Source organism: Convolutriloba macropyga, chromosome 1, assembly GCF_964194025.1.
Source record: "Convolutriloba macropyga chromosome 1, txConMacr16.3, whole genome shotgun sequence".
Classification (NCBI taxonomy): Eukaryota; Metazoa; Xenacoelomorpha; order Acoela; family Convolutidae; genus Convolutriloba; species Convolutriloba macropyga.
The window spans coordinates 66773440-66793835 of NC_134468.1; the positions used below are offsets into that span (position 1 = coordinate 66773440).

Here is a 20396-nt window from a genome sequence, read left to right on the forward strand (position 1 = left end):
ACATGGGATTATATATGCATATAATTGAATTGCCCGTTGGACTTGATATCAAACTATCACAACCGAACATCGACTTGACAAGAAGCTCTACCTGTTCGACGTAAATATTCATAAATATACTCGAAGAGATGGAGCCTTGGAGAACAAGAAACAAGAAAAGATTGGATTACAAAAATTACTCAATTTCGTGAGCTTACTATATGTTATTATAGTTGTTAGGACACTAGGTACAACTTGTCCCTGGTTGAGGTGCCATCCGGAAGTGACCTCTGATCAGACCAAGTCCAACGCACACAGTGTGTTCCAAGACCAAATTTATAGGGTCTGGGATTTGGTTCGAGCGCACAATAGTATGATCAGAGGTCACTTCGGTCTGGGGATAGTGTGATCAGAGGTCACTTCGGTCTGGGGATGACATGATCAGAGGTCACTTCAGGATGGGAATAGTCTGATCAGAGGCGGATTCAAGCGCACATTAGTCTGATCAGAATGGTCTTTTCTTTAGATGAATTAAACAATTCAAACATCAATTTTTATGAAATGAATGCATTATATCAAAATTTGTGCGTTGAGGTAATTTCGAGCGCACAATAGTCTGATCAGGAGTGACTTTCGAGCGCACAATAGTCTGATCAGAAGGTTCGTTGAAAGTGAAAAACATTCACTGATCAGAAAATTTTGAGAGGAATTGGTCAAAGGCAGTTTAAAGCGCTTAATAGTCTGATCAGAAATAATGTTGAGCTCACAATCGTCTGGACGATGGTCTGGGTTTGGTCTGGTCAGAAGTCCTTTCCTTCTCGAAAGGTCTGATCAGAGAAAGTTTCGAGCGCACTTAGAGCGCACACGGTGTTTCGAGCGCACTTTAGTCTGATCAGAGAATACTTTGGTCTGGGATGGTCTGATCAGAGGTCACTTTCGTATAGCACCTCAACCTGGGGTTGTTCTTATTGTTTGGACCCCCCACCCCCCCCCCCCCCCACCAGACAGAAAGAAATACCGCTGAAATGCGCTGAATTGATTGCCCTGAAAGAGTTGTTTCAAAATTTCGTTGTTTACCATTTCATTTCTTATATATATAATCAGTTTTCTGCACCCTTCTTGAGCGTAGTGTCCGGGTTCTGTCAATTCTAACTTACTTGATAATTTTTGCCGCGATATTTATAAATAGAATGAATTATTGCGCCGTCCTTTAAGACATCAGAGGACACTGGTTGTATGGAAGAATAGTTCGGCAGATGAACGGAAATAACCTGAAAAACATTTTCGAAAATTTAACTTTTTACATAATTTTAGCGTATTCAGCGGCATTTATTGCATACGAAAGCATTTAGAGCTAAAATTTTTGATTGTAAGCCATAAAATTGTAGGAACTCTACTATCTATATTAATCTGAGATATGATTCCTAAAGATGGTCTGTTTCAACTATTTCGTTATTTGAATCGAATTCCTTGCATTGTTGTTCTTGAAAGCAGCATTTCAATATGTTTGGCAGGTCATTTTGATAAATAAACAGTTCGGAAACAGATTCGAACAAACCATCAAAACAATTAATTTCAGTTATATTCATATTCCCGAATATTATAAAATATAATCGACACTTTTAGTCGGACGAGTATCACGATTTTAATTAGTAAGAAAATTCTATATAGAACTTTGGAGTGATTATGGAAATTTTTCGTTTGTTTATTTGTTCGCTGTCATTGACAATTTCAGCCTCTGCAGCTGAAGAAAGTGATCTCCGACCGTTAGTTATGATACATGGTCTAAGTGGAAGCTATGACGTATTGGAAGTCCTTTCAGACCGGGTACATCAAGACTTTCCAAATATGGAAGCTTTTTCTCTGGATGCTTTCAACGACGCCGAGAGTTTTGAATCGCTGGAAAAGCAAGTCGAGACATTTGGTGAAATGTTGCTGAACATTACAGATGAGTACGGAGATATTACCCTGTTAGGATTCTCACAAGGAGGTCTAGTCGCGAGGGCCATTGTTGAGATGTATGGGAACCCGCATATCCACACGTTCATATCGTTGTCGGCACCAAGTAAGAGTTTAAATTTCTCGGTGCCATTTACAAAAGGTTTTCGGCTGTTTTGTTTCAGAATATCAGAAGTTCTTTTCGATGCCAGAGCGGCTTTCTCAATGGAAGTTTTTGCATGCTTATTTTGTAAATATCACATCACGAAAAAAAGGCTTCCCGATGTTTGGAAATAATAAAGAGAGAATTTGTACATTCCAAAACCTTAAACATGCCTCAGAGAATAAAAATGACACCTGTTTGTGAAAGACTCCCGTTAAGATATATGTTCATAAAACGGAATTTTAATCGAAAACCACTCTTGCTGAATTATGTCAGTTTTTAAGTAGGAAACGAAGACAAAAACGTCGTGTTCAAGTGGCGTCTAAACAACATACAATATTTCTACTATCCCTTAATGCTTCAAAAATTATTAGTGCACTAAGTTATAAGGAAGAAGGTGGTGTTCAATTTAGTGTGTATTTAGTACGTACATATGGTTAAAATGTATGAATTTGCAAGCTTCTTGCAAGCTCTAACAAGGATATGAAACGCCGCGCAAGCTTTTTTGCCAAAAATTTACAAATTCTATTTTTTATCATACAACATACAAATTCTTACAAGTTAACCATCCGATTTAGAAGCTCTTACAAGCTTACCATCAGACTTCTAATTTCTTATGAGATTATCATCTGACTCACCAGGAACTTCTGCGAGATCATCTCAGAAGCGTCTCAATCCCATCATCCCATAAACGTTTATCGTTTCAAAGTCTTCTAGTTCCCTATTGAATTTGCAAGTTCCGGCAAAATAAACGTTCTGCCGAAAGAGAAGTGTAATATTAGAACAGTAATGCTACATTTTGAAGTGCAGCATAAATCAACCAGGTGAATCGGCAAAATTAATATTTAACCTGCTAATTGCGGTAACAAAATTTAACAATTAAATCTGAAATGGGCAGCCGATGAAAATAATAAACAATTAAAATAAAAGAAGTATTGGAAAGATGCTTATAAGAACACAGTTGACTTAGCTAAAGGAAAAAAACGCAATTCAGAACTTCGACTTTTGCGTTTAAAAGTGGCACCAAGTAATTGCTCCGGGTACTCAACTGTTTTTGACTAAATTTGGAATTTAACAAGGAATTTAATTTAGAAGCGCTCTAGAAAGAACCAGTGTGAGCAAAACTGGACCGGAACGAACTTGCAAGAGTCTCACAAGTTTAGACATGCCCACTTGCAAAACGTTACACTCTTACAATTTAAGCATTCAACATTCAAATTTTTACAAGTTTAAGATGCAACCTGTAGCTTCTTACATTTAACCATATTTTGTAAGGAACCATTAAAATCTTATAAGATCCATGTTTGAAACGGCCCGGTGCGTTGGTTTCGAAAAATTTGGAAAGCTCCCATTTTCTTCCCGTTTTTTTCTAACATCTGGGAAAATTTTGGGATAGACAAGTTTAGGTAAGTATAGGCAAGTTTTCGTTTTTTCCTGATAAAAAAGTGGAAACAAAATTTTACTTTTGAGGTTTCCGACATTGAATTGGAAAACTGAAATTCTCCGCTGGGAAATTTGGGGAATTCGCAAATGTCTCACCTGGATTGCCGGGAGTTAGGCAATTTCGTATTGGGATTTTCGGGATATAAAAAGTTACCCAATGGGGTTGACGGGATTCAGGCCTGTTTGAAGCGGAAGTTACGGAATCCCAGAAAAATTTGCTAGTGGGATTGACGGGTTTTTAGCAGTTTTCTCAGCGAGATTGACGCTATTTCAGAAAATTTGCCAACGAGATTGACGGGGTTTTGACCTTTTACTCAGCGGGATTGGCGGTATTTGGTCCCATTTCCGCGAAACATGCTCAAAATAGTAGATCCTAACTAGATCTTAGAGATCTTATCTAAAATTCCAGGAAAGGTTGGCATATGAAGTGAACGCAAGTTTCCCACCGTGAAAGAGCGGAAAATGTACCAATAAGCAAGTTTCTCGCTGGGAATTGTGGGATTAGTAAGTATAAGCAAGATTTCCGGGAATCTTTGACAATATCGTGCAAACACTCTCGATTGTCGTCAAATGTTTCCTTTTTATGCATAATTCTTATATTTGAATGATCTGAATTTTTGATTGAACTTTTTGTTGACTTCATGAGTTTTTAGTAATGCAAATTGCTCGCGCTCACTATTTTAGTAAGTTCTGAAAAACATCATATTACTCTGTAGCGAAGCTGTTGCCCGGACTTCCGCCAAGACAAGCTACAAGCCCTTTTGTTTTTTATTATGCTTCTAGAGATTACAAAGAATGTTTCAAAAATATTTAAAAATACTAGCTTTTGAAGAAAACTTATCAAGTAGTACTAATTTTTTATATTAATTTGGCTTACTGTCCGTATGCTAATAAAACAACGTGGACCCTCAAATAGATAATTGCCAACTGATTGCAAAATTAGTTTTGAACAAATTACATCAATCCCACTGTTTTCATAAACATTTTCGTAATCATCTTTTTAAAATTCACTGAAACCCAAAGTTGACCGATTATCAAAATATGATGCCCATTGCTAACGAACAAGTGAAAATAGGCAAACAAATAGTATAATAGTTAGGTTGCTAACAATTTAAAACATGTAGAGATTTAGAAATGTTTTGGAATTCCATTTAACGCTCCAGCTTTTTTGTTCAAAAAATGGCGTAAATCTGACCTTAAGAAAGCGATCTGCTAATCCGAAGTTTCTATTGTCATCTTGGTTCTGTTTTCACATGATGTCATTGGTTGATAAAAAAATTAGCTTGAAAATAAGTTCACAGTAAACGATCAACAAGTAGAGCAGCTTGTAAACGTATGTGACACCTATCTTACTTTCGATTAGCTAAAGTTAGCTACAAACATTCTATGAATGCTTGAATTTATTATAAAAAAAACTGATAAATTCTGTAGTCAAGGTATATCCAATCCATAATTTTTTCCCAATTGAAACTAGTAATTTTGATATTTGCAATTACTTGATTCTCCTTGTTTTTTCCCATGATGGCCCGAGGTCCCGTTGTTCGACACCAAGTGGCAGTGGACCCTATTCAGGTGCAAAGTACCAGAATTGCAAAGCAGCCAGAACAAAAAGCGCCGAGAGAATTGCCTCAATACAAAATTACAAAAGAACCTATGTTGCCCTCTGTTAGTGCTAGTGTGTTATAATGATTTGAGCTATAACTATTTATATTTACTGGAATTCGCAAATGTCTCACCTGGATCGCCGGGAGTTAGGCAATTTCGTATTGGGATTTTCGGGATATAAAAAGTTTCCCAATGGGGTTGACGGGATTCAGGCCTGTTTGAAGCGGAAGTTACGGAATCCCAGAAAAATTTGCTAGTGGGATTGACAGGTTTTTAGCAGTTTTCTCAGCAAGATTGACGCTATTTCAGGAAATTTGCCATCGAGATTGACGGGGTTTTGAGCTTTTACTCAGCGGGATTGGCGGTATTTGATCCCATTTCCGCGAAACATGCTCAAAATAGTAGATCCTAACTAGATCTTAGAGATCTTATCTAAAATTCCAGGAGAGGTCGGCATATGAAGTGAACGCAAGTATCCCAACGTGAAAGAGCTGAAAATGTACCAATAAGCAAGTTTCTCGCTGGGAATTGTGGGATTAGTAAGTAAAAATAAGATTTCCGGGAATCTTTGACCATATCCTGCAAACACTCTCGATTGTCGTCAAATTTTTTCTTTTTATGCATAATTCTTATATTTGAATGATCAGAATTTTTGATTGAACTTTTTGTTGACTTAATGAGTTTTTAGTAATGCAAATTGCTCCTGTTCACTATTGTAGTAAGTTCTGAATAACATCATATTACTCTGTGGCGAAGCTGTTGCCCGGACTTCCGCCAAGACAAGCTACAAGCCCTTCCGTTTTTTATTATACTTCTAGCGATTACAAAGAATGTTTCAAAAATATTTAAAAATACTAGCTTTTGAAGAAAACTTAATAAGTAGTCCTAATTTTTTATATTAATTTGGCTTACTGTCCGTATGCTAATAAAACAAAGTCGACCCTCAAACAGATAATTGCCAACTGATTGAAAAATTAGTTTTGAACGAATTCCATCAATCCCACTGTTTTCATAAACATTTTCGTAATCACCTTTTTAAAATTCACTGAAACCCAAAATTGACCCATTATCAAAATATGATGCCCATTGCTAACGAACAAGTGAAAATAGGCAAACAAATAGTATAACAGTGTTGTTGCTAACAATTTAAAACATGTGGAGATTTAGAAATGTTTTGGAATTCCATTTAACGCTCCAGCTTTTTTGTTCAAAAAATGGCGTAAATCTGACCTTAAGAAAGTGATCTGCTAATCCGACGTTTCTATTGTCATCTTGGTTCTGTTTTCACATGATGTCTTGGTTGATAAAAAAAATTAGCTTGAAAATAAGTTCACAGTAAACGATCAACAAGTAGAGCAGCTTGTTAACGTATGTGACACCTATCTTACTTTCGATTAGCTAAAGTTAGCTAAAAACCTTCTATGAATGCTTGAATTTATTATAAAACAAACTGATAAATTCTGTAGTCAAGGTATATCCAATCCATAATTTTTTCCCAATTGAAACTAGTAATTTTGATATTTGCAATTACTTGATTCTCCTTGTTTTTTCCCATGATGGCCCGAGGTCCCGTTGTTTGACACCAAGTGGCAGTGGACCCTATTCAGGTGCAAAGTACCAGAATTGCAAAGCAGCCAGAACAAAAAGCGCCGAGAGATTTGCCTCAATACAAAATTACAAAAGAACCTATGTTGCCCTCTGTTAGTGCTAGTGTGTTATAATGATTTGAGCTATAACTATTTATATTTACTGGAATTCGCAAATGTCTCACCTGGATCGCCGGGAGTTAGGCAATTTCGTATTGGGATTTTCGGGATATAAAAAGTTACCCAATGGGGTTGACGGGATTCAGGCCTGTTTGAAGCGGAAGTTACGGAATCCCAGAAAAATTTGCTAGTGGGATTGACGGGTTTTTAGCAGTTTTCTCAGCAAGATTGACGCTATTTCAGAAAATTTGCCAACGAGATTGACGGGGTTTTGACCTTTTACTCAGCGGGATTGGCGGTATTTGGTCCCATTTCCGCGAAACATGCTCAAAATAGTAGATCCTAACTAGATCTTAGAGATCTTATCTAAAATTCCAGGAAAGGTTGGCATATGAAGTGAACGCAAGTTTCCCACCGTGAAAGAGCGGAAAATGTACCAATAAGCAAGTTTCTCGCTGGGAATTGTGGGATTAGTAAGTATAAGCAAGATTTCCGGGAATCTTTGACAATATCGTGCAAACACTCTCGATTGTCGTCAAATGTTTCCTTTTTATGCATAATTCTTATATTTGAATGATCAGAATTTTTGATTGAATTTTTTGTTGACTTAATGAGTTTTTAGTAATGCAAATTGCTCCTGTTCACTATTGTAGTAAGTTCTGAATAACATCATATTACTCTGTGGCGAAGCTGTTGCCCAGACTTCCGCCAAGACAAGCTACAAGGCCTTCTGTTTTTTATTATACTTCTAGCGATTACAAAGAATGTTTCAAAATTATTTAAAATTACTAGCTCTTGAAGAAAATTTAATAAGTAGTCCTAATTTTTTATATTAATTTGGCTTACTGTCCGTATGCTAATAAAACAAAGTCGACCCTCAAACAGATAATTGCCAACTGATTGCAAAATTAGTTTGAACGAATTCCATCAATCCCACTGTTTTCATAAACATTTTTGTAATCACTTTTTTAAAATTCACTGAAACTCAAAGCTGACCCCTTATCAAAATATGATGCCCATTGCTAACGAACAAGTGAAAATAGGCCAACAAATAGAATAATAGTTAGGTTGCTAACAATTTAAAACATGTAGAGATTTAGAAATGATTTGGAATTCCATTTAACGCTCCAGCTTTTTTGTTCAAAAAAATGGCGTAAATCTGCGTAAAAGAAAGCAATCTGCTAATCCGACGTTTCTATTATCATTTTGGTTCTGTTTTCACATGATGTCATTGGTTGATAAAAAAATTAGCTCGAAAATAAATCACAGTAAACGCTCAACAAGTAGAGCAGCTTGTAAACGTATGTGACACCTATCTTACTTTCGATTAGCTAAAGTTAGCTACAAACCTTCTATGAATGCTTGATTTTATTATAAAAAAACTGATAAAGTCTGTAGTCAAGATATATCCAATCTATAATTTTTTCCCAATTGAAACTAGTAGTTTTGATATTTGCAATTACTTGATTCTCCTTGTTTTTTCCCATGATGGCCCGAGGTCCCGTTGTTCGACACCAAGTGGCAGTGGACCCTATTCTGGTGCAAATTACCAGAATTGCAAAGCAGCCAGAACAAAAAGCGCCGAGAGATTTGCCTCAATACAAAATTACAAAAAAAACCAATGTTGCCCTCTGTTAGTGCTAGTGTGTTATAATGATTTGAGCTATAACTATTTATATCACTGGTTATTACCCGGGTTATAAATATGGGTTATAATTGGGAATGGGTTATAAATTATATGGTCGGAGTCATGACTCGCTGCACTTTATCTTGCGAAAACTGGTCCAAACAGGTTGTCATATGTATATATATATATATATATATATATATATATATATATATATATGTATGTATGTATGTATGTATGTATATATATATATATATATATATATATATATATATATATGTATATATATATATATATATATATATATTATATATATATATATATATATATATATATATATATATATAGAGAGAGAGAGAGAGAGAGAGAGAGTTTTAAAGACTTGGATTAAGACTTCACAAGTCTTGGCCAAGACTTTGAATAAGACTTGCCAAGTCTTGGCCAAGACTTGGATTAAGACTTGGCAATTATTGGCGAAGACTTAGATTAATACTTGCCAAGTCTTGGCCAAGTCTGACAAGTCTTAAATGTGTTATGATCATAGCTCTGAGTCAGTACTGATACCTAGACTTGGAATTAGACTTGCACAGTGCTGATTTTGACTTGGCGTTTGGTACGGGTGTCAAACGCACAGTTTGCGCGGCAGAATTGTTCGGCTGGTATCGTTTCTTTTCTAGGAAACTTTGAAAGCTATTGAGTTAGCTGTAAAAATGAGTTCAAAGTGGACTCACTCAAAAGCATCTTCAAAACACAAAGAAAACGGCAGCAGTCTCAGAATGAATAGAAGTGAGTCAGGCAGCATTCCTTGACAGAAAGTTAGCACTAATATAAAAATCAAATTTCTATTAGAAAGATCAGTTGACTTATATTTGCAATTTTTTAAATTTTAACCAGAAAATGAAAAATAAAAGTTACTGCGCTGTGCTGTAAAAAAGAGTGTCTGCCAAGTTTAAATGCATTGCTATTTAAAAAAAACGTGTCCTTACTAAATAGATGATTTTTTAGTAACTGGAGAATACGGTGAGTTGCCCCGACCAATGAGCACCCAGTTTTTAGCTTCGCTGCCCTACACCAAAATTTGGGAAATTTGTTACAACCCTTTTGGACAACAGCTTGCCCCGTGTAACTACTGGAAGGACCCCAATCACTACACATTGTACAAATTATCCAATCACTTTCTCCCAAAATTAGATAACGAAGTGAAACACAAATCAGCCGATCTTTACAAAACAAACTTTGAACATATCAAACACTTGAAGTTGATTGGAGGACCCGATGATGACGTAATCAATCCATGGCAGTCGGCTCAGTTCGGCTTTTACGACTCGGATTTGAATTTAATTCCCATGGAAGAGCAAGAATTTTTTCTGGAAAACTGGTTTGGTCTCAAAACTTTATCGGATCAAGGGCGAGTTGCAAAGTGCACAGTAGCTGGAGTTAAACACGTGGATTGGATTTCAAACGAGCAAGTTTATACCCAATGTATAAGAGAGAGTTTACTTTAATCATATACTAAAGAAGTACTTTAAACTGCTTTTTTGTACTTGTTTGGGCATTATCCTATCAATTTCCGTCAGCAATTATAGCAATGAACTCTGAATTCAATATTTTCCCCTTGATGTTTTTCCGCTCGAATGCTTAGTAAAGTTTTAAGAGGAAATGATAGAAATTATTTTTTACTTTTAAAAAAATAAGCTCAATTGTCTCAAGTAATGATTGTGTAAGCTGTGATGACAGCCGGCGAGACTTATCGTCACCCTCACCGCCATAGACTACTCTGAAATACAGACAGACTAATTAGCCAAAAACTCCTCTAGACTCAAGGACACTTTATACTAATCGAATCTTGTGATAGCTTAATCATTACGTTATGGTATGATCTCCAATTCAATGTGTTTTAACCTCTTTCATTCAAACCGAGAAACCGAGGAGTCATAACACCATCAATGGGTTTTTTTCCCATCAATATACAAACGCTTTGAACTTAGAGGGCGGGCTCAATGTTCGTTCTATATCACCACCATAGTTCGTATGGAGCAGCAGGCATCGATTCTATAAAAATGGAGTAGGCCCATTCAGTGCAATGGGCGCCAAGCAGAAATAGAAAAAAGGTGAAATAAAACCGAATAATTTTGTAGAATAAAACGAACAATTTTGCTGAAAATTGCGCAATTTTTTAGCAATTCCTAGCTTCCATGAAGGTATGATTAAAGTTTCGTTTTGTCGTTCGGAATGTGTTTGCATGTACGATAGTTACAATTACATTGAACTAGATAAAAAAAACACGACGTTTAGTGTGCACCCTCGCTCTGTTGCCATTTCGGCTCCTGAAGAGAACTTCTCTGTCTCGCACATTGCAATTCATCAACCGGATTTTGAAAAATCGCTTTTTTAAACTTTTTTGAAAATTCTTGTAGTCGCTCGAAACGGATTATGTCGCTCAAATAATTCAGAGGGGACAGAAAGTAGTCTCATGATGATAGAAGGTTGAGAGAGAACAACTTAACGTAACATGTGGATAAGATAAGCTTGGCATAACTGGACAAGCAGCTCTACTTGTTCATCGTTTTCTTGGCTAGAGAAATGAAGCCTTGAGGAACAAGAAAGAACGTGAGAACTGGTTATCAGAGATGTCCAAGTTCAACAGCTTAAGACCAGTTGCTGGAAATGGGTTGCACACCAGGCTGGTTCGAATTCACAACTGGTCCATTTTTAAAATAGTTGCACCTGCATAGACCCTCTTACACATGATATCAATCAAGAGGTTGCAAACAGTCAATCCAAAAAGCACCTCAACAATTTCCAGCATTTCTGCATTTTTTGTTAACGAAGCGAAACATGTTTTAACCATAAGAATTTGAATTTTAGTTCTCATTATTAGAAGAGTATGATAGTTTGAGAATCGGATATTTTTGTGATGTCACAGAGACATAAAATGTACTAGAATCTCCTTTTCTCAAAAAAAAGAAGTAATAGCAGTAGATGTCTAAAAAATGATGCGCTCTTCTTTTGTGGCTGATAGTTATTACCTATTTGTATGTATACTTTAACGTAAAATGGCAACAAATTGGTCAAATTTCGCCGATCGACATATTCATCGTACCGGATTGTGAGTGGTATTATTAGAAAGCTTGTCAAGCGCAGAATTTCCGTTCAAAAAGATTTCTTTGAATTTTGTTTTTTCGGAGGAGCTAGCGAGGTAAGCCTAACTTCTGTTGTCTTGTTCAAATTTTTTGTAAGTTTTGCTCAAATTTTGATCAATTTTTCTCATTTTTTGATGGAAATGATAAAAATAGTCTCGCCAATTTTACATTTGCAAATACAATCAACTTGTGAATTTATTGAATCAAAAGTTTTGACAAAATTTTCGGGTAAATTTTTGAAAATTCAGCTTTTTTTGCTGTTTTTTTTAATAAAGAGAACAATTTTGCCTTATTTTGCCAACTTTGTCCAGTTTGATTGGTGGTGAAAACATAAAATGTTGTGACACAATTTTCCACTACTCACATCTGGACTAATTTTAACTCCGGTTCCTAAAAAAAACTTGCAGGAACTAAAACTTTCGTGGTCTTTCTGTAATTTAAACAGATAATTGTAAAAAATACATCGTTTAATTTTGAAGTATTAGGATATTCGATTGCAAAAAAACATTACGCAATTTTTCGGAAAAATTTTGTTTTTTAACATACTTGCAGCTATTGCAGTCTTGCTCTCACTGTTGATTGTAGCATTGAAAAATGATTCCCATTGATTTCTGGGTCTTTCTTTCTTGAACTTTTTTTTCATTTGTTCATCCCAATTACAAGAGAGTCCTATTTGACTAAAAGTACACTTAATAAGAAGTCCCCTTATACTTCAATAAGGTTCATTGAAACATTATTGTAATTTATGAGTCATGCTGCTGGTCTTTATGGCTCAGTAAATCCGTTTTCGTAAATTTTTCTTGAGTTCTTGGCTTTCGCCAGCAATTGTTATCCTTCTTCTACTTGTAGTCTAATGACAGAGTCTACCTAATCAAATATCAAATTTGGTGCCTGGGGAGTTATTAAGAACACCATTTGGTTGTTTCAGTTGATAAATCCATAATTAGCTTGCTAAGTGTAAGCCGAATAATATATCCAAAATCAATAATTTTTTATATAAAGACTTTGGTCAAATTAGGTATTTCATCAAGATTTTGTTGAAACAAAAATAGCGCAACAAAAGTTTTATAGTTGTGAAAAGTTATACTTCAAGAATTCTTCTGATTGTACTGGAGAGCTGTTTATTTTTTTGAAATGCTTCTGCATTTTTGTTTTTATTTTCGTTATGTTAGTTACAGGCCAGAACGACTTAATTTTAACGCTCAACTGTGGAAAAGTCATGCTTAAATGCAAAATGAGGCCAATAAAAATACAGAAAAATACCGTAAAACATACATTTAAAAAGCATCCGCGTTTTTTTTATCTTCAACACTGACGGCAAAAATTGTCCTTTGAAATTTTGAGCTCTGCTTGTGTTCAGTGTTAATGCGTAGTCTTTCAACTTAGTCTCACTAATGATATGTACAATTGGCCTCAAATTGGCTTCAGAAAGCGACAAAATGAACTGTTTACGTATGTTTGTTTTTTTTATTGTAATATCACAAGGTGTTTTTAAGAAAAATGTTTAAAAAACAGCTTTTTGAGATTTGCCACTTTCAATCTCGTTTCTGAAACCTTTTAGCGTAGCTTCACTAAAAAAGCTTTCTCTTTGTTTTTTAAGTGAATGATAAGATAGTCTGTTTTCTCTTTAATTTTTTAATAATGATATTGTGGCATTTATACTACAAGTTTGTCATAAATTGATATTTTTTTTACAGTTTCCGATATTTGAGATTCTCACTTTTGCTACCCTGTCCGACCAAGCCATTAAATTCCCATTAGTGACAAATCTTATATCACATTAATGGTGTTCAATCAAGGCTCAACTGGTTGTATTCAATATTTTTAACGAATAGATTTTGATCTTATAGGCTTCGATTTCGTTTCCTCCTAAAATCAAAATTAATTATTGAGTTGTTCCTGTTTTTTGTAGTCATATGACTTTCTTTATAATAACAGATTTCAATAGTTTTGTACGACGTTGTAAATGAAGACATTGAGTGTTTTCAGTTGATGGCTAAAAGCATTCATGACTTGAAAATTAATTGTATTAAAAAAGTGTAAACGTAATTTCTAACTTTGCCCCTTTTGGTTTTCTGTCTACTGGTTAATTATTCTCAATAACGACTGATCCGATATCTTTTCTGTTTGAGTGCAAGTCATTTGGTTGATGTTATTTTTAATCTCATGTTCTTTTGACTTTTCCTTAAGTAATTTAAATGAAATTGATAGACTTTGAATTATGGTTATAGTACTTCTTGTTGTTTTTATTTGATTTTCTTGTTTGCATTGTCTCTTACTCTCTTTAATGGCGGTCATCCGCGCCCTCCAATGGGCTACTGTTTCATTTGTATAGTGGTTAGAGCTTAAAGTGATTTTTTAAATGGATACACCAATTACGTTATAATAATAAATGATATTTTGAAAGTTTCTATCTCTTCCTCATTTGGTAGACAAATAAGTTAAAAAGGTGGTTGAACGGGATTGGAACATTATGTGCGGACACACGTTAGCGAGCATCCTTGTCTGTGTTCATATTCAAGTCTGTTGAATGATCAGAACACAAGAGCATGATAAATGAAAAACTGTCGGATCTAAATTAAACCAATTAACTTCATTTGTTAAACGTTCTCACTTTAACAGCAGCGTTTGTAACTCAGTTTACTAAAACCATTTATCTACGACTTGACAGTTTATCCTGCATTTTTATTGCAGCCCATTACTCTTTTTGACTAATATCCAAAAAACGTTGAGGAAGAAGTTAAGTTACCTCATGCATCGAAGAAGGGAAAATTTCCCTAAGGAAATTTAATTCTTGTCAAAAGTCAACTTTTAAACTTCTTCCAGTAGTCGCTTAATAAATGTAAAATCAAATAATTTACGCTAATTGTTTTTTAATAAGAAAAATAGGAACAATTAGCGTTTTAATTTAACCTAAAAAACTGAATTGAAGCAAAATTAAGCAAAAATTCGCATTTCAACGGTTTAGAATATTTTTTTTCTCAAGTTTTAGTAACCAGAGTAGAAGTAAATGACTGAATGATCTCAAAGTATACTTTCGAAATTTGCATTTCTCAACCCTAACATTGGCTGTCTGACTATTCACGGATTCTACGTTTTTTTGTTTCCATGTTACAGCAATTGATTTGCTTTAAATTGAAAACAAATTGTCCATGAGGAGAATTAATAAATCGGCGAAAAGCGAGATTGTTCAAACAAATTTTTAAAACTACACACCTGGAAATGTCCTAAAACTACCCAATACTATTTCCCATGAAACCCAAAAGGTCTACAAAATTGTGCTGATCGTCATTTTGAACCAACGGAAATTTCTGCACAAGCCCAAAGACCCAATGGTGCATGACAAGGACTGAATTGGGTCGCAAGCCAAAACCCGAGATGCAGTTTGATAGGAAATTTAACCGATACAGTGAGACAAAAAAGACAAAAATGAAACATTCTAGTTAATCAAGGTCATTAACCATGATTGTACCTTCGTGACACTATTTTTACGGTGATTAGAGATAGTTAATTACTTTTATCCCTCAAATAGAAGGCGTAGAATTTGCTTATCATTTTTTCGATCCGATTTTAATCCCGCACAGTTCTTAAAGTCATTTAAAACATCAAAAGACTCAAAAGCACATGTGAACTGATTTTAATTTCACATCTTAATCACGAAATATACTCAATGTGGTGTTTATGTATGTGTGTGAAAATATAAATAAAGGGAAGGAATCAGTTAAGCGAATCTGCCTTTCAACCATTTTTCCCACCAAGAGAGAGAAAGTACAATCTTTCCTGCATTGATCAAAAAAGTGTGATAATAATGCAAAAAACCCCCAGGCACAAACATCCCCCCAAATACATGCGCATTATGATAAACAGTGTTTTCACTTTTCGCGGCCCGATTGAAAATTACAACAAAAGGATGAAAAATGTAATTATCATTTCCTCAAACATTAACTCAGTGTACTACAATTCTTTGTTCTCAGTAATTATAATTTCAAAATAACGAGATAATTATTTATACAAGGCAAGAGAACGGCTTTGTTGAAATTACAGCATCAGTAATTCCCATGTGAATAAATTGGTTGTTGTCAAATTGCCTTACCATTAATTTAAGTGAAACTATTTGAGCTCAGAGAGAATTGAATTCTCAAAATAATCGCCTTTTCGCAGTCAATATTGCCTGGGGAGCCCATTGACAGTTGAAGGACGCACGTAAGTAGTGCATACTTTTCTTATCCTTGTAAATTTTGAACATATTCTAAAGATAAATACGCTATATATTAATATAGAACTGTTTTCTATTATTAAAGTTATATTCAAAAAACATTATAGTTTGCAAACTATTATAGAAAAAGACAGCTGAGAACAGGCTACTATTTATGCTCTGCTGACTAAAACCCTAATCCTGCCCCACTGCGAACAAGCAGAAACAAAAATTTGCGTTATTCGAGCAAAGGTCAATCTCCAATTATGCCAACATTTTCCTCGAAATTTTCTGCGCCGCATAATCTTTTCCTGAGCAATTAAATTTTTTGCGTCTTTCATCTCTCTTTTCCTAAATTTCTTCAAAGTCACTTTTTTAGATATTTCTGTGGGCTATAAAATGCTGCAACTACTGGAGAAAATTATTGCAGTTGAAAAGCAATTTAATAATTCTAAATTTATATGCGGACAATTGTTAGAGATACTTGAGGTCTTTATACTTGAGGTCTTTAAGTGGATTTTGAAGTACAGTTTTCAAGTGTTTTAGGTTTTCGCCTAAATTCTACAGAAAATTAGTTTAAAACTTGCACGTACTGGCTACAAAAATTGGCTAAGTCTAATCAAACTTACTTAAAATCCTTCTCCTCCATTCAAAATTTTTGTTTTCATTCAAATTTTTGTCATCAGTTCTCCAGATATATCCGTTGAATTCATTTTTGAAATACAATTCTCCGCCATTTTGATTTTTAAGCCAAAATGGCTTTGTCTTATTAAAAAAATGAAGTTAGATGTCTGATATTATAGATTTTCAAGTACCAATGACCTCTGTTTTAAACAGATGAAAAATATAGACTTCAACAAAAAAGTTAATGCCAATTAAATTTAAGCTGATCAAAGGCAAAAAAATCTGATTTCACTAACTTATGTGTTCTAATCATACCAATTTGTTGACTGGACAGTCTCCTGTTTCCAATAAACTTATTAAAAATGGAACGCAATGAAAAACCACCGTAAAGGGAAAATTCAAAAAAAATAAAAATTCCAGAAACATAGCGATCAAGTAGTAATGTCATATGCAAATCAAAGCAATAAACAGACATTTTCCGTGAAATTATCTTTACGTTTAATTGTGTTCCAATTAATTCAGTTTCAGTTATTTCCAGATAATACATTTTAGAGCTAAAAATATTGATTTACATTTTTTTGCTACATCGTAGATTACTGTCACATTAGGAAAAAACAGTTTATGATTATTTGCTAGTGTTCAATTTTGAATATCAAATTGGACTGGGTTTAATACAAATCACACAACTAGTAATCTTTTCATGTATAACAGTTCAATCAGATAGAAGAACCAAACGAAGATAAAGACATGCGACCAAGACCTAACTTTGTAAAACATTTTAACATAAATTTGCTTTCGTCTTGCTCTTTGAACTCACATGTCAACATAGCAGAAGCTGGGGGTAGCAGCAGTTGTATTCCAGTTAAGGAGAATGATATACCCAGGATACAGGAACAGACAATTTACTGCTAAATAAGAGTTTTCAAATGAAGATACTAACAATTCACTGCTCAAGAATTGTGATTCAATACGCACTGCACGTGAAACTAATAGAAAAACTTTACCAGGTTTCTCCTGACTTTTTTTAATTAAATAAGTTCCATTTGCACTGTGATCCTTCCGTTGTACAGTTCAATTCTCAACTGCTCATTCTTATAAATTAGCTACGTTGACGAAGCTATCAAACGTTTTTTCTATCCAAAATAGACACCTCGATTTTGTCGTTAATCATCAGCAATATCCATCTAATTTTCAAAATCCCTGCCAGGATTCATTTTATTATTCCCGTAAAAACTAGTTTTCTTATAGCATACTCCGTTCTAATTTTATGTCGACAAATGTTGACCTAATTTAGATTAGTTTAACTCGATTTCTTTTATTAAAGAGCAATTTAGGTATGGGCGGCATTCACAATAGTTTTATTGGTATGTATTTTATGTTACATTTTTGGGCAGTTACCTTGATGATAAGTCGATATAGCAAAAATTCATTTCCACTTTGTGCATTTAAGGCAGCCAAGGACGGCACAATGTTGTAGATAGCTTGTATTACGTGCTGAGTTAAATCAAGAGTTATTGATCTAGAAAATGCAAAGAAATTGACGGCAACTAGAAAATTGGAAACAAACAGTTAAAATTACTTGCTTTTCTTTCTGATGAAAACAAATAATAGGTAAACTTGAAAATATTTTCGTCATATGAGTTTTTGAAGCACTACCTTTCAGTTTGTGTTTTCAAATTTTTTCACAAATTTCCTTTGTTTTTATTTCATTTTTTCAAAAGGATGCAAGCCTTGCGAACGCCTAATCAAACAAGTAATGCATAAGGCTGTCAATTGTTTTCTCTTCTTTTCGAGAATAAAATTAAGCAGTTAAAATATTGAAATTCTGAGCAGAGAATTTTGCACTCAGATGCAAAACGTCCTATTTTTTATACAAAATCCTATTTTGAAGGAGAAAATCATACAATACGTTGCAATTACATATATTACGTTAAAATGCAAAAACTTAATTTTAGTTTAAAAAAACTTTATTTTGCTAAATGCTACGTAGCAATTAACTTTGTTTTCGTAGAGGTAACATTGTTATAGTGATCATTTTTTCAGCTTGAAACAAATTCTTTGTGCTGAGAAAATTTTAATCAATATAATACGTGTCTCAACACTTTTAAAGAGAGATCACTGATTTTTGTTTCCAATTTTTTAAGAATCAAAGTAAGATGTTTGTTGCAATTTTTAGGTTGTTCCAATGTTTAGATAAATATAAAATCACAAAAAAGTAACACGTGTCCCAAGACATTTAAGAGAGATAGCAGATTCTTGTTTCCAGAGTTTGTCACTCAGCAAATTTTTAAAAATAAAAAATATATATCTTTGTTACAATTCGAGTAGTCGAGGGTAAAATCTGTTTAAATATAAAAAATGTAAGGGGGATAGGGCTTACATGGCATTTTTACAATCGTTTTGAATGAAATAGTGGTCTAATTATGTAGCTTTTATGGTCGTCGCACTTTTTTTCTTATTAGAAAAATTATGTCAAACAGCTGATTTTAATGAGGGCTAAATTTAGCAATTAAGTTCTTATGAGATTTTTTCAAAAAGCAAATTCAATAGAGTTAAAATTTTGTATAGATCCATCAGGAATTGTTGCATCATTGTGAATGCCATTTTTATTTTATGAGTTCAAAAAGTCTCGAGAGAGCTCAGAGTTTTCATTATGAATGATCTATTCGGCAAAAAGTGAACATTTGCGCAATTCACTGCTGAAGCGTTTCTCGAGACACAATTTAGCAAAAGAGTAAATTCTAAATTTACTGTCCTAAATTGTGATTACGTCAACCCTAATTCTGTAGTTTCACCTCTAGCCGATAAAGTGCGTGTTGATTTCCCTCACGTGGACTTTTTTTAATGGAATATGCTATTATCATTTATTTTTCATCTTACAATTTCAATTTCTGTGCTAAAATATATATGTTCCATTACTCGAATTAGTTCCTACCACGATATCAAAGCTCCAAAATGATCAGCTCATAAGTCAAGCAGGCATAAAAATTCCGCAGCACTAAAGAAAGGTTAGCGCCCTCTTTTTCTGTCTAATTATATTACCACGAGTATAATTATGTTTCAAGAAGTATAAATTTTCTTTCAAAAACAGGTTTCCAACGAGCATAATCGCTCCTCTAAGAAAACAAGCATAACCTATATTGCCAAATCTTAACTTGATGAATGAAACATACTGATTGCCGCAAGATAAAAAGAAACGAAAACATGTCTAATCAATTGAAAGAAATTACGCATAACAAACATTGCAATAAGCAGTACCACTTTCTCCTTCGTAGGGCAGAAAATTCTTTCTGAAAAATTTGAAATGTTTTTCAGCAAACTCACGAACAAAAGATGTCCTCAGAAACTTAAGAACAAAATTTCCAGCTTACTTACAGTAAACTTACATGAAACTTGTAGCAAGGAATGTAACGAGATAACAATATGAACAATATCCTTTCAGTATCAGCTGAGAAAATTGGAAAAAAACGGAAAATATGCAATTATTAAAGGAGAATTGAAGTTATGGAATTCAAATAATGACAACCTTATCGAAAATGTTGATGCAACAGAAAAAATTTTTTTTTTTGAAAAAAATTTTTACGTAGACACTGGGTATATCGAGTAAGACAGCGGACTTTTTGCTATTTCTGGCACTTCCGGTATGATTTCCGCTATCTCTGGCTATACAGAGTAAAACTTAATTTCAAATTTCGTGGGAACGGCGAATATTTTATTGGAGTTTTCAAAATATCAATTCTTTGTATGTACTGAGTAAAAGGAAGAAAGAGAATGAGACATTTTGAAAAGATTCTTTTTCTTGAAGATAAACTTAGAAAAATTTTAACGCAAATTTCTGAGAAACATAACCTCAACAAGAACATCACTAATTCACCATATGAACAATAGATTCATTATTCAATTTTGTAATTAAACACCACAACAATTTAGTGAGTAATTAAAGTGTTTCAGCAATTGATTCCAGTCACTTGAT

The 20396-nt window shown here is 34.1% G+C and overlaps 2 protein-coding genes across 2 annotated transcripts in view; both read left to right on the forward strand.

The window, feature by feature from the left end:
• The first annotated feature begins 1524 nt into the window (after positions 1-1524).
• Positions 1525-10067, forward strand: LOC142350825 (lysosomal thioesterase PPT2-like). The gene is made up of 2 exons (XM_075402789.1): positions 1525-2044; positions 9467-10067. Exons 1-2 carry the CDS (start codon positions 1666-1668, stop codon positions 9964-9966), a joined length of 879 nt encoding a protein of 292 aa, XP_075258904.1. The 5' UTR covers positions 1525-1665; the 3' UTR covers positions 9967-10067.
• Positions 10068-15670: 5603 nt separating this feature from the next.
• The window catches only part of LOC142341772 (lumican-like), a 31816-nt gene continuing 27090 nt past the window's right edge, over positions 15671-20396 (forward strand). Inside the window, exon 1 of the mRNA XM_075393010.1 lies at positions 15671-15807. The gene's annotated coding sequence lies outside the window, so the exon portion shown is untranslated. The remainder of the gene's footprint in view (positions 15808-20396) is intronic.

What these genes read in the sequence shown, in the direction of transcription:
- LOC142350825 (XM_075402789.1), top strand. Translation starts at nt 1,666, where the DNA reads ATGGAAATTTTTCGTTTGTTTATTTGTTCGCTGTCATTGACAATTTCA. An exon ending in CATATCGTTGTCGGCACCAA is followed by an intron (nt 2,045 to 9,466) that starts GTAAGAGTTTAA and finishes ATGATTTTTTAG; the next exon opens with TAACTGGAGAATACGGTGAG.